Genomic DNA, 13,762 nt, shown 5'->3' with positions numbered 1-13,762 from the left:
CACAGTAACCACAATGCTTACCACACTTTTAAAAAGTTTTTGTGAAATAATTGTAATTCAGTATTTTTTTTTTCTGTCTTGCAGTTATGTCAGATCACCTACTCCAGGAGCGTGCCATCAGGTGCGTGATTTCATGTTGAGCCGTATACACTACACACAGCCGTTGTTCACTGACGAGCTGCGCACATTCACACTGATAATGAACATTGATTTGCGCAGCTCGTCGGTAAACAACGGCTGTGTGTAGTATATACGGCTCAACGTGAAATCACGCACCTGATGGCATTTACCGCTGATTACAGAACCGGCTTTACTGACAAAACGCGCAAGCATGATCGGCCGATTCGTATCGGTGCATCCCTACTTTTAAGAAGCCATCTCTGGTAAAAGCCATCACTGTATGAACTGTAATCCATAATTAATCTACACATAGTTTTGCTCTCTCTCTTTCTGTGATTTATCATGACATTTTTAAAATCTCATAATTTTGACCAATTCTGTCAGAAAGCTGCTAGAATTAACAGGGAACTTGAACTCAAAGCTCCCAATGCTGATCTTGAAGAAGCTGTGAAAGAGGCTGAAAAGTCCTTTAATGATTCAGTCTTTCACAGTAATGTTGAAGACATTTAGCTATAACTGATTTGCTTTAATCAATGCATCCTTATTGTTAGTGTTAATAATACCTTTCCTTACAGTCCTTCCTCTCAAATATTTTGGTCACAGATTTTGTTTAGCACATTGTCTCAACATGTGTGTATTTCTCTTTGTTTCAGGGTAAAGGGAAGACCAAAGGAAGGCCTGTCATGGGATTTGAATTGGGCCATGTTGTGCATTTCTGGAAAAGACCAAAAGCAAAGGCAAACATTCCAATGGTATGTCAATGTTGGTCTGAGCACCTGGACCGAACTGTACTGCAGTTACATTTTGCGCAGCATCTGTACATACCCTACAGCCCCATCAGAAACAACAACCAACAAAGTGTCATGTCGAAGTATTAATAATTCATACAATTTACCAAGCCAGCAAATGTATATGATATTGTACAAGTGTACTCATATAAAATTCTATGATTTTTCACTTGTACTTGTGTCATTGGCCATTGCCTCAACTCTCATGTTAATTGTGTCCATTGTAAGTAGTCAGAGTGTTTATACCAATCCAGTTTATATTAAGTCCATCATATTCTCTCTATATTAACCTTTACAAATTTTCACTGCCTCTTCCTGTTCTAACAGTACATGATATCTGCCCACACCTCAGAGTCTGCCTTTCTTTCTATGTTGATTTTTTATTTAACACATCTGTCTAAGAAGCACAAGTCTGGAAATGCTAGTTTATCTTGTCACAAATCAGATCATTAGTAAATTTTGCCAAATCAGATTGCTTAAAGCTGTCCTTACCAAGAGCAAGAACAACAATAAGAACTATTTTAGCATCCACACCAACGGACGGTAGCGTTCTGTTTACTGTTATACATGCTACAGTCATCTGCCATCTGTTGTCAATGTTTTTGTTGTTCATCATGTGATAAATTCTCTTTCTTCCTGTCTTGCAGGATTTCTCACAGACTACTTATGTATATACATATAGTGATAGTGACAGGAGTGACCTCAGTAGAGATGGGAGTGTTGACTGTAGAGGAGAAAGTCAAATAATAATAAAATTATAATTGTTATTAACCAGTAATTTGTCTTGCATTTAGTCACAATAGAAGCAAACAACGATTACAGGAGAGAGATATTTTAAAGGTAATAATTGTAAAATATTGAAATATTGTTCTAATCATTGTTTGCCTATTAGTTTGTTAAACAGAAGCATTGAATATTATTTGGCATCTTAACGTTTTCTGCAAACAAATTCTCTTTTTATTTTTGACTATTAGACAATCTTTTTAAGGGATTTTCTATTGCCTATTTCTTAATTACCTCTATGCAAATGCATTTCAAATACAATCAACTGCTTGTTTTGTCTTTTTTTATTTTCGTAATGGCACAAACTGGAGAGAGAGAATGCTGTTCTGGGCACTTTTTATCTGTGAAAAGTTTGATATGTCAATAAACATTGGGAAATGACTACAAAATGTGTGATTCATTATTTTTTATTATTCTTATAGTTCATCTGGCAGGTCTAAGAATTGCAATTTTGTAAGGTCCATTTCCAGGAAACAGAAGTGATTAATTGTTTACCCTTAATACACTGTAAATGTTACAGAAGCACAATTAAACAGTAGAAAAAAGCTTCATGTTTAATCATTAGAGGTGCATGTTTTTGTTTTGAAAGCAAATGAAACATTTTGAATTATTGTTCACAGCAATTTATATCAAAGTTTTGAGTTTAAATATTGTACATAAATTTATGTTAGTGTGAACATAATTTACTATGGGAACCATTATGCCCTTATTTTAAAAAAATAAAATAAAATAATCCTGGTAATCAATAAATCTATTGCTGCATCAAGTTAACCAAACTATCCAATCTGTTGTTCCAGTTTTATGTTGAGTGGGGACAAATAAATATTGAACTGATTATCTGTATTTGCCACAAGAACCCGGAAGATCCTGTCATAAATGACCATGGACAAGCAAACGAGACGACTCTGTTCAATTTGGTTGCCATTTGGAACTCGCTGTGATTGGACTATCTTTTAATCCAAATGAAAAACAACGCTTAATGTTACAAAGTCCGTGTTGCTCTTATTACATCAGTAATACCTTCAGTTAACAACGAAGTGTTGCTATGTTGTGAGAACTTCCTAATTTACCGAGATCGTAACCCTAACCCTAAGCAGATCTTAATTAAACTACAAATAACAGCGCCATTTTTCGTGTTCTAGAGATAGAATGGCAGAGGTTTGTGGGTAATGTAGTTTAAAATGTTTATTATTAAATAGTGGAAAATGCAATCTTTTTTGAACAAAGGTTTATCTAAACAAGTACACTGTGCAAATATCTATGACATATTTAAGAGGCAGGCTGAAATTTGGTTTTTTACTAAGATCATTTTTTTAAAACACCTTTATACCACCTTTCCATGAATGTTTGAAAACTGTGTCCAATAATATGTTATTAACATAGCATAAGTAGTTGTCCTGCCAATTTTCTCTTTGACATTATAATCAAACAGTGATTTACAGCCATTTGAAATGTTCATTTTTTTGCTCTTCCATGGGACTCTACTGGGCCCCTGGGGATGGAAGGGCAGTCAAAACACACAAATCTATTCTCGTCATGGACAGCACACTGTGCTGAGTCACATTTTTTAGATTGTCTTTTCAAAAATTTGCCAATATGTAAGTTGCAAGTCATAGTTTTCTTAGAATAAGAATAGACATTTCCTATTTGAATTGCGCTCCATTTATTTCATTAGATCAGGAGCAAGAATGCAGTGATGACAGGAAATGAAGACTCCAGTTTAAACAATCAATACATATTGTGACACTTCTTTGTACTATCACACAATGTCAGTGTGTCATTCAGTAAGACAAGGTACAGACCATGTAGTTTATGCAAAAGCTATACAATTCATGCAATGCAAAGGATCATAATATAAAAGACATCATTTGTATCTTTGTGTCAAATATTCCTCATCTTTGTCCATCTTTGCAAAACATCAGTAATGTGCATGCTCATCTTATTTATTATACAGTACAGGATTGATGTTGATCTTTCCCTGGTCCATCACCCTCAGCTGTGCATAAAGTGCCTGTAGCAATATACTGTAGTCCATGCAGTCTCTTCTAATTAATCTTTCAGCCTTCCCTTCATGTATTGAATGTCATTAATATGACCAAATGTCACATCTTAATTAAAACACTCATGGTAATTATGTGTATTGTTTACAAAATTAAATGGTGTATTTACCAAACAACATTCCTAATAAAGAATATTTACCATACTTTATTATCCAATACTTTGTGCTACATCATAAAGACAGCTAAAGTAGCATATTAAGACAAATGATATTCAAGAGAAATAAAAATGGGTTATGTTAAAACCATATTATTTTAACCAGATGAAGCCTGCCAAATGCATGCATGGTTAAATGTCTTGAGCGTCATAGAATCACATTCAGTTTCCTGCTCAGAGCTCTCTTGGTTTTCTTCCTCTTGCTTGCTTATCCATATCCCTATCTTAATAATCTCCTTCCATGTCATGAACAATTTGAAGTTGTTATCCAGCACACTACAGTACAACTGACGAACAAAAGACATGTGACCAATTTAAATCATATCACTTTGTCAAAATACCATGATCACAAGTGTACAGGCGGTGACATTTTTTTTGTGAAAACTGCAGCATGAAAGTATAGACAACAAATGTTCAATGTAGGCAACACACACATATAAGGGACTCAATACAGGTAGAGAACAATAAGGTAAATAGTATGCTATACAGAGAACATGAAATTAAAACAATCACAGTACGCATACCTTTGCAGTTAGGCATGGGCCGGTATAAGATTCTGACGGTATGATAACCTTGGATAAAAATATCACGGTTTCACGGTATCACGGTATTGTAATTACTGCTCTACAATGTTATATTTAAATGTCTGGGTAAAAAAAAAAAAAAATTTTTTTTTTTTTTACTGAACACAGTATATTTTATTTTAGGGAACATATAGAACATTTTGTAACATGGAACATCAGGCAAAATAATTAAAATAAATAATTGAAACTTCTTAATTAAATTTAATTTCAGTCACTTGTGTGAGCCTAAGCCTGCAGCTCAACAATAATCAACAAAATACAATTTTCAAAAACAAATCCTTCTAAATGGAAAAAATGCAATCACTAATCAAAGCAAAAATATGACCATTAGTGACAGTTCCAAAAATAAACAAACACTCAAAGACACGTGAGAGCCAGCAAGTTTTTTTAAAGGTGTTTTGTTTGTTAAAGGTGCACTGTGTAATATTTAAGATGATCTCAAGACAGAGGTGCAATAACTATGTTTTCAGGGGTGCATAAAGACCTTAATGAACCATTATGTTTTTATTTACTTAGAATTATCAGCTTGCGAAAAAAAAAAACACTAACACAATGATGAACAAGTAACAGTAATACTCACAATAATATAGTTTTATTGAATGATTAAATAAGTGCAATTCCTTAAATTATGTTTTAAAAGAAATCTCACTATTCGTTGCTGTCAAAAGAGATTTTAATCCTGTATCGGCTTCTGTAGTTCTGCAAAGGGAGGGGTGAGCAGTGGACTGTTGCAATTCACAACTTCGCCACTAGATGCCGCAAAAACCTACACACTGCACCTTTAACGTGGCAGAAGGTTTAAAAGCAAAGACGTGATTTCACTTTAACTTAATTGTTGTACTAATGTTCAATCACAGAAACGTAATGTTAGTACATATAGTCTGCTATTCCCCACTCTGTGTTGTGGGGGTTCACCTCCTTCGGCCATCCTGAACTTATAATACTGCTGAGTGTCACTGACTGCGGATCACGTGCGGATACAAACACAGACACGCGCCTGCCAGCACTAATCGGTGAGGGAGGGGCTGCATTGTTTTCGCTGCAGATACGCACACACACAACCTAGTAGCGAGTCCTGCGCTTTCACTTTGACCACACAGAAAATGCACATATCGTAGGAACGGTATAACTTTTTTTGTTTGCGGTTTTGAAACCGTGACTTTTTCAAACCGCGGTAAACCTTGAAACCGGTTATCATCCCATGCCTATTGCAGTGCAGTGTGGAATGAATTCGTGCAAACAGAATGTCATGGTGCAGAATAATAGTGAGTCAGAGTCCGCAGTGCATATGAGCTTGATGTGCTGTGTATTGTTTCTGGTACAAGTTCAGTGCAGTCTAATTGCCTGTGAAAAAATGTTTCTGCTGGTGCAGGTTCTGCAATAACTTCTGCCTGATGGTAACGATGAGAGCAATCCATGGCTCTGGTGGCTGGAGTCTCTGATGGTCCTCTATGCTTTCCTCACACACCAACTGATGTAAATATCCTGGAGGGACATAACATGTATTTAGGGTGTTGTAAATTAATAAACAATATATACACATTTATTTTTAATTGTTGCATTGGTCTTACCATTGATTCTTGTTGGAGATATGAGCCAAACGGATCCCTTCACAACTATTTTGCAGTTGTTCATTTGTGAAGTTTACTTTTACGGGACGTAACATCTGAGCTGTCACAGTAGAGTTGTTCAGGAATGCAGTCTTCATCGCAGTTTACTGGTGGTTTCAGGCTGCAATGCTGCATCTGGTGGCCATTGAATTGAAGTGGCCTCCTTCAAACAAACAGACAAAACAATAAGTCAACAATAATTCCAGAGAAATAGTGTTGATGAATAGGTGCAGGTGTCAGTACTCACCATATTTGGCCAATGCTGCCCAAATTCCAGATGATGGAATTGGAGATGATAGCACAGTTGATTTGCCAATTCTAGGAGCTATAAAAAAAAAAAAAAAAAGTGCATGTGAAAAATGGTAACGGCTGTCTTTTGAGAGATTAACATCAATTGCTATACCCCATATAACCCTAAACCCAACCCATATAACTACATTGCTTGAATACATACATACCAGTAGAAATGTGCAAATTTTCAGCTCTGTGTTTGGGCACAAGAAGACGTTCATTCCTCATTCATCAGGATTGGCTTGCCGGGACTGATTTTCTTTGCTTTTTTTGGTCTTCATCTTTAAAACAATACAATATTTATTGACCCAATTTTTAATTATTATTGTTAAACATAAATTAAGCAGTTATAATTATATACTTCAAGCTCAAGTTCCCTGGCAACTCTAGCAGTCTCCTGAGTTCATCTGTATGCATCAGATTCAGAGTCTGAGAAAAGGCCATCATGCAAACTCTAAGCTTCTATTTTTCAACAGAGCACAAAATAATGTGTTAAGTGAGGGAGTAAAGAAATAAGATGAAGAGAAATAGGCAGAATTGTGTAAGTTTAACAGAATGAGAAGGAAGCAGCATTAGAAAAAAAAAAACAATTATTTAACAGCAAACTAAAATGAATTATTTTAAATATGATTACCTGCTGATGGTTTTGTTGTAAGCAGTTTAAAGGCCTCTTCACACCAAGGATGAGTCCACACCGCAGCTATTTGACATAAAATGACACAGAAACAATATGGTTGGAATCTTTCAGAATTTTTTTTTCCAGATGTTGAACAATGAAAACATTGACAGCCAATCAAAATCCACCACACAAATAGCCTGAGCATTTAAATGCAGACAACATAACTGCAGCATACGCTTATGATAAAAAGAATGTTATTTTCTGTTAGTGTGAAAAATAAACAATTAAAATAGTCATTATAATTCTTGCTCTTGGTGTGAACAGCTTTAAGTGATCTGATTTGGCCAAATTAACTGAAGGTCTGATTTCTCACATGACAAGTTAGAGATGGGAGTGAGTGTTGACTAGAAGAGAAATAAAAAAAAATAATCAGTAGACATTTGCTGGCTTGGTAAATTGTATGAATTATTAATACTTCGACATGACACTTTGTTGGTTGTTCTTTCTGATGGGGCTGTAGGGTATGTAAAGATGCTGAGCAAAATGTAACTACAGTACAGTTCAGTCCAGGTGCTCAGACCAACATTGACATACCATTGGAATGTTTGCCTTTGCTTTTGGTCTTTTCCAGAAATGCACAACATGGCCCAATTCAAATCCCATGACAGGCCTTCCTTTGGTCTCCCCTTTACCCTGAAACAAAGAGAAATACACACATGTTGAGACAATGTGCTAAACAAAATCTGTGACCAAAATATTTGAGAGGAAGGACTGTAAGGAAAGGTATTATTAACACTAACAATAAGGATGCGTTGATTAAAGCAAATCAGTTATAGCTAAATGTCTTCAACATTACTGTGAAAGACTGAATCATTAAATGACTTTTCAGCCTCTTTCACAGCTTCTTCAAGATCAGCATTGGGAGCTTTGAGTTCAAGTTCCCTGTTAATTCTAGCAGCTTTCTAACAGAATTGGTCAAAATTATGAGATTTTAAAAATGTCATGATGAACCACAGAAAGAGAGAAAGAGCAAAACTATATGTAAATTAATTATGGATTACAGTTCATACAGTGATGGCTTTTTACCAGAGATGGCTTCTTAAAAGAGCTGCTGGAGTAAGTGATCTGACATAACTGCAAGACAGAAACGAATACTGAATTACAATTACTTCACAAAAACTATTTAAAAGTGTGGTAGGCATTGTGGTTACTGTGCTTTACAAATAGTACACCGTAAAATCACAGTTACTATGGTAAAACTACGGTTACTGTGGTAAAACCATAGTAAGAGTTGTGTTTACTGTGCTTATACTAAAAATACTATAGTAAAACTACGGTTACAGTGGTAAAACCATAGTAAGCGTTGTTTACTGTGCATATACTACAAATACTATAGTAAAACTACAGTTACAGTGGTAAAACCATAGTAAGCTAGTGGTTAGTGTGCATATCCTACAAATACTATAGTAAAACTACGGTTACAGTGGTAAAACCATAGTAAGCTAGTGGTTAGTGTGCATATCCTTCAAATACGATAGTAAAACTACAGTTACAGACCGATATAAAGTTGGTTCGACGTTTGACGTTGGATGTTTGACAGATATTCAGCCGCGAAAAACGTCAATAGATCCTTAGTGGATGAGTTTAACTGTATAAAAATGAGCTTATTTGTAAAATATCTAAACATAGAATTTGACACAGCTGACAGTTTATTTGTTTAAATCCTCATCGATATGTTGTAACGCATAAAGGCTCTAGCAGCAGCTAGTTCGTGTTTAGGCCAGCTATAGCATTTGCCTCTTAAAAGAAAGTGTGTGCCTCATTTATTACATAATGTACAGTTATATCTAGTCTCGCGTAGCCAGACCTTCAGACTGACGGCTGAAGGTCTGGAATTCATGGCAGCTTTCATTGGCCAAGGCCCGCCCATAAGGCCGTTTGACCGACATGTCAAACAACCAATCACAGTTCGTTTCGTTCAGCGTAATGTTTCGGTGCTTGGAAATGCCCCCACAACAACAGACTGGCATGCAACAAGTCAGTCATTGAAATAACCAGCATCGAAAGTTAACGAAGAAGAGGGAGAGCAAGCAGTACATCAGTAATTTGTTCGCAAATGTCGCAAATGTGTATAACAACAATGGCATCTGCATAAGCACATTTTAGCAAAACACCAAGTAAATCAGTCTGCGCTTTGTTTCCCGGCGGACCGAAAATAAATGCGACACTCGCGTCTCTCGGAAATATGGTCAAATTCAACTAATCAGATGACGACTTCGACATTCCTGAAGTGTTTCCAGTTAAGTGTACCATATGCATCAGACGTTTAGCCAACGTTCCGTGGGCGTGACGTCTGAGGCTGAGTCTAAGTTATGTCATATATCTTCATTAAACTAAAATAGACCATCCATTGCATTTAAAGCAGTTTTTGCATTAGGTACACTTGCACATTTTCAAGTAGCTTTTAACGCATCTTGGAGACGTAATGTCACTGTAATCGCCTTCATAACTTTACTGGTGAGATAGTGTCTGCTTTTTTCAGCCCAAACAGACTAATCCTGAATTCATATTTCTTATTGCCAGAGGTATTTGTGTTCCCACCAATCTTTGCACAAGTTGACGTATGATGACGAAAGCATGTTAGTGCCAGTCCTCCTGGAACTCATAGAAACTGCACTGCAGTGTCTGCAGTTTGAAAAAAACAAACAAACAAATAAAAAGTAATAGTATGGTTCTGAGGAAATATATGTTAAAAATGTGTCTGTATTCGAGAAGTTAGATATGGAGCTTTACTTCAGGCCATAGATCTTGGTTCACATTCATCAGGTTTTTATCCCAGATCCTTATGGGTTTATCCAATCCTGTCTGCAATCAGCAATTGTCTTTGCCAGTGTTACACAGCTCAATTCAAAAGGGAACATCCTGAGAAGGGAACAAGATGCTGCATCACTATGCATTTCCAGTATGCCTGTGCATCCTTCTTTAGAATCTGGGGATTCTGTGGCGTAGATGTCATTTTATGGTCTTGCTGACAGCCTACTGTATGTTACCTAACTTCACAGCTCATAAACTTCAAGATGTTAAAAAAAGTTTAAGAAAAAAAAGTAATTATTCAGTCACTGCATAAAGAGCAGTTTGTGAGGGCAATGTGAAAATATAAAACAAATGTATTCTTTCCCCAAACATTAGTTTGGAGGCGTGTATAATTACTCAGACAACTAAAATAAGATTAGTAATTTCCCATTAACACTCTCTAAATACGTATGGCCAGGTGGTCTGTAAAACAAACATGAAGAATGAAGTTTCAAGTTTTATTTCAGTTCTAATGTCATTTGTTAAAATATTGCCACACAGTTAGGACATTTTATCATTTAATTTACACATATTATTAGTAACAGCATGAGTGTCTCAATGGCTACCATGTTTGCCTCACAACAAATATATCAATAATACAGATTTTATTTCAAAGTCATAACCATCAAAATGTGAAAATTAAGCTAGTTTACAATTAAGCTTTGTGTTTCCTACAGTTCACAATTTGTACATTTTTCAACAAAATAGAGGAAGAAAAAATTCCATAATACAAGTTGTTTCAGAAATATCTCACCAAGAATCTAGTGTTAAATGTTTAAGATAACAAAAATCTATATTTTAACTTTTAACTGAAAGTAAAATTTTAACTGAAAATTTTACTCAGATACATCTATTTCTTTTTTTAAAAACAGTCTCATCACTTCTTTCCGTAGTTTTGTCAGTTTTAGTCCATAAATAAGGGGATTTAACATGGGGGGAACGAGTAGAAATTCCAGTGCCATGAAATTACGCAAATCTTGTGGTATATTCTTTGAACCATACCGAGTGTACAGCACATCAAACAGCAATGCAACAGTCACATTGAGCAATGCAAGAAGATGTGGTACACATGTTTGTATGAATTTGTTTCTGCCCTCTATTGACTTTCTGCATTGTCCAATCAAGTGAATGTATGAGCAAAATATCAATACTGCATGTCCAAAATATATAATAATGATTACATACCCAATTACATTATTTACTGTTGTAGGATAACAGGAGAGTTTAACAACTGACCAGTTTTCACAATATAGCTTTTCAATAGTAGAGCCACATAAGGTTAACCTTGATGTTAATATAATTAGAATACACATGCAAACAAATGGAGAGAGCCAGCAAAAAAGGATGCATTCAAAAATCCTCTGATTGGTCATTATTGAATGATATTCCAGTGGTCTACATATTGCCACATACCTGTCATATGCCATCACTGTTAATGTTGAAAGGTCACACAGAACATATGAATAAATGACAAATATCTGAACCAAACATCCAGCATAAGAAATCAGGTGATACTGGGATAATAAATCATACATGAATTTAGGATAGAATCCAGCTGTCCCATAAAGTCCATTCATACACAAATTACATATGAAGACATACATTGGCTCATGAAGCTTCTTATGCGAGATTACAGTGTAAATTATGATCACATTACACAACATAATTAATGGATAATACAATGTAGTCAAGGAAAAAAACACAAATCTGTTTCTCATCGTATCATTTAGTCCAGAGAGTGTAAATACTAAGACAAAGGACCCATTCTCTAGTGGTGACTGCATCTGGAATGATATGCAAGGTCTTATTATAATGCTATTATTATGCATTAATTACAATAATATATATTTGTAAATTAATTTGATAATTCAGATATTCAGCAATTTAGTCATGTTAGCTAATAGAAACATTAAATACTCTAAAGGCAATATACACTGGCTCTTCAAGCAAAAAATAATTAAATGGATACTATCTTACCACAGTCTCTGTTTGTATATTTGACAGAGTGTTGTATAAAAGGTTGAGGTGGTCTGATATATATGGGGGCTGGTCTCATGCTAATTGCCTTGTTTACGAACACTCAAAAAAAAGTCTCCTGAGGATGTTTTTTTTTTTTAAATATGTTAAACTACATCACATATGTAAAATACATCATGAAAGTAATGTTCAAATAAGCCCTCACAAATAAATCTTGTCATTAAATCATATTCATTTAGTTAAATATATCAGTTTCAGTGTAGTTGTTAATTACTTTTATTGTACCAAAATTATATATATATATATATATATATACAGTCAGGTCCATATATATTTGGACACTGACACACTTTTCATAATTTCGGCTCTGTATGCCACTAGAATAGTTTTAAAATTATACAATCAAGATGAAATTGAAGTGTAGACTTTAAGCTTTTTAATTCAAGGGGTTGAACAAAAATATAACATAAAATGCTAAGGAATTACAACCATTTTTATACACAGACCCCCCATTTTCAGGGGCTCAAAAGTAATTGGACAAATAAATATAATCATAAATAAAATGTTCATTTTTAATATTTTGTTGAGATTCCTTTGCAGGCAATGGCTGTCTTAAGTCTGGAACTCATGGACATCACCATAGACTGGGTTTCCTCCTTTGTGGTGCTTTGACAGGCCTTTACTGCAGCTGACTTCAGTTGTTGTTGGTTTGTGGGTCTTTCTGCCTTTAGTTTTGTCTTCAGCAAGTGAAATGCATGCTCAATTAATCTGAAATCAGAAGACTGACTTGGCCATTGCAAAATATTCCACTTTTTTACATTTAAAAACTCCTGGGTTGCTTTTGCTGTATGTTTTAGGTCATCGTCCATTTGTACTATGAAGAGCCGCCCAAACAACTTTGCTCCATTTAACTGAATCTGGGCAGACAGTATATCCCTATACACTTCAGAATTCTCCCAGCTGCTTCTGTCTTCTGTCACATCATCACTAAACACCGGTAATCCAATGCCACTAGAAACAATGCATGCTCATGCCATTACACTGCTCCACCATGTTTCACAGATGATGATGTTGTAGGCTTTGGATCATGAGCTGTTCCAAGCCTTCTCCATACTTTTTTCTTCCCGTCATTCTGGTACACGTTGATTTTAATTTCAGCAGTCCAAAAAAATGCTTTTCCAAAAGTGGTCTGGCTTTTTTAAATGTTTTTTTTTTTGACAAAGTCTAATCTGGCCTTGTTTGCACCTTGTGGTAAACCCTCTCTATTTTGCTCTTGATTGTAGACTTTGACAGTGACACGCCTACCTCCTGGAGAGTATTCTTCACTTGTTGGATGTTGTAAAATGTTTTATTACCATGGAGAAGGACCATCCATCATTCACCATACTGTCGTTTTTTGTGAACATCCATGCCTTTTTATGTTGCTGAGCTCACCAGTGTGTTATTTTTCTTCTAAGAATTCACCAAACTGTTGATTTGGCCACTCCTAATGTTCCTGCTATCTCTCTGATGCATTTCTTTTGTTTTTGAAGCCTAACAATTGTCTGTTTTACTTGCATGCAGAGCTCCTTTGACTGCTTGATGGGTTCAGAGCAACAGCTTCCAAATACAAATGGCAGACTTAGAATCAACTCCAAACCTTTTACCTGGTTAATTGAAAAATAAAAGAAATGGCCCACAACTGTCCATGAAACAGCTTTTGAGTCAACTGTCCAATTACTTATGGTCCCTTGAAAAAAGGGGGGAGGTACATATTAAAGAGCTGTAATTCCTTAACCGCTCTACCAATTTGAGGAGACTGCCCTAAACATTAAAGCTCAGAGTGCGCACTTTAAACCCATATTCATTGTATAACTGTAACTTGAATATGTTTTGGTCAGCAGCTAAAATAATAAAAATTGTGTCAGTGTCCAAATATATATG

General features: G+C 35.4%; 1 protein-coding gene across 1 annotated transcript; it reads right to left on the bottom strand.

Moving 5' to 3' along the window:
* Positions 1-10,698: 10,698 nt before the first annotated feature.
* Positions 10,699-11,646, bottom strand: LOC141285276 (olfactory receptor 6N1-like). The gene has a single exon (XM_073818310.1). It carries the CDS (start codon positions 11,644-11,646, stop codon positions 10,699-10,701), a length of 948 nt encoding a protein of 315 aa, XP_073674411.1.
* Between the last annotated feature and the right edge of the window lie 2,116 nt (positions 11,647-13,762).

The sequence above is a fragment of the Garra rufa genome, chromosome 14, assembly GCF_049309525.1.
Source record: "Garra rufa chromosome 14, GarRuf1.0, whole genome shotgun sequence".
NCBI classification, from domain to species: domain Eukaryota; kingdom Metazoa; phylum Chordata; class Actinopteri; order Cypriniformes; family Cyprinidae; genus Garra; species Garra rufa.
The sequence above is the reverse complement of the archived record's forward strand: the minus strand, read 5'-3'. Positions and strand labels throughout refer to the sequence as shown.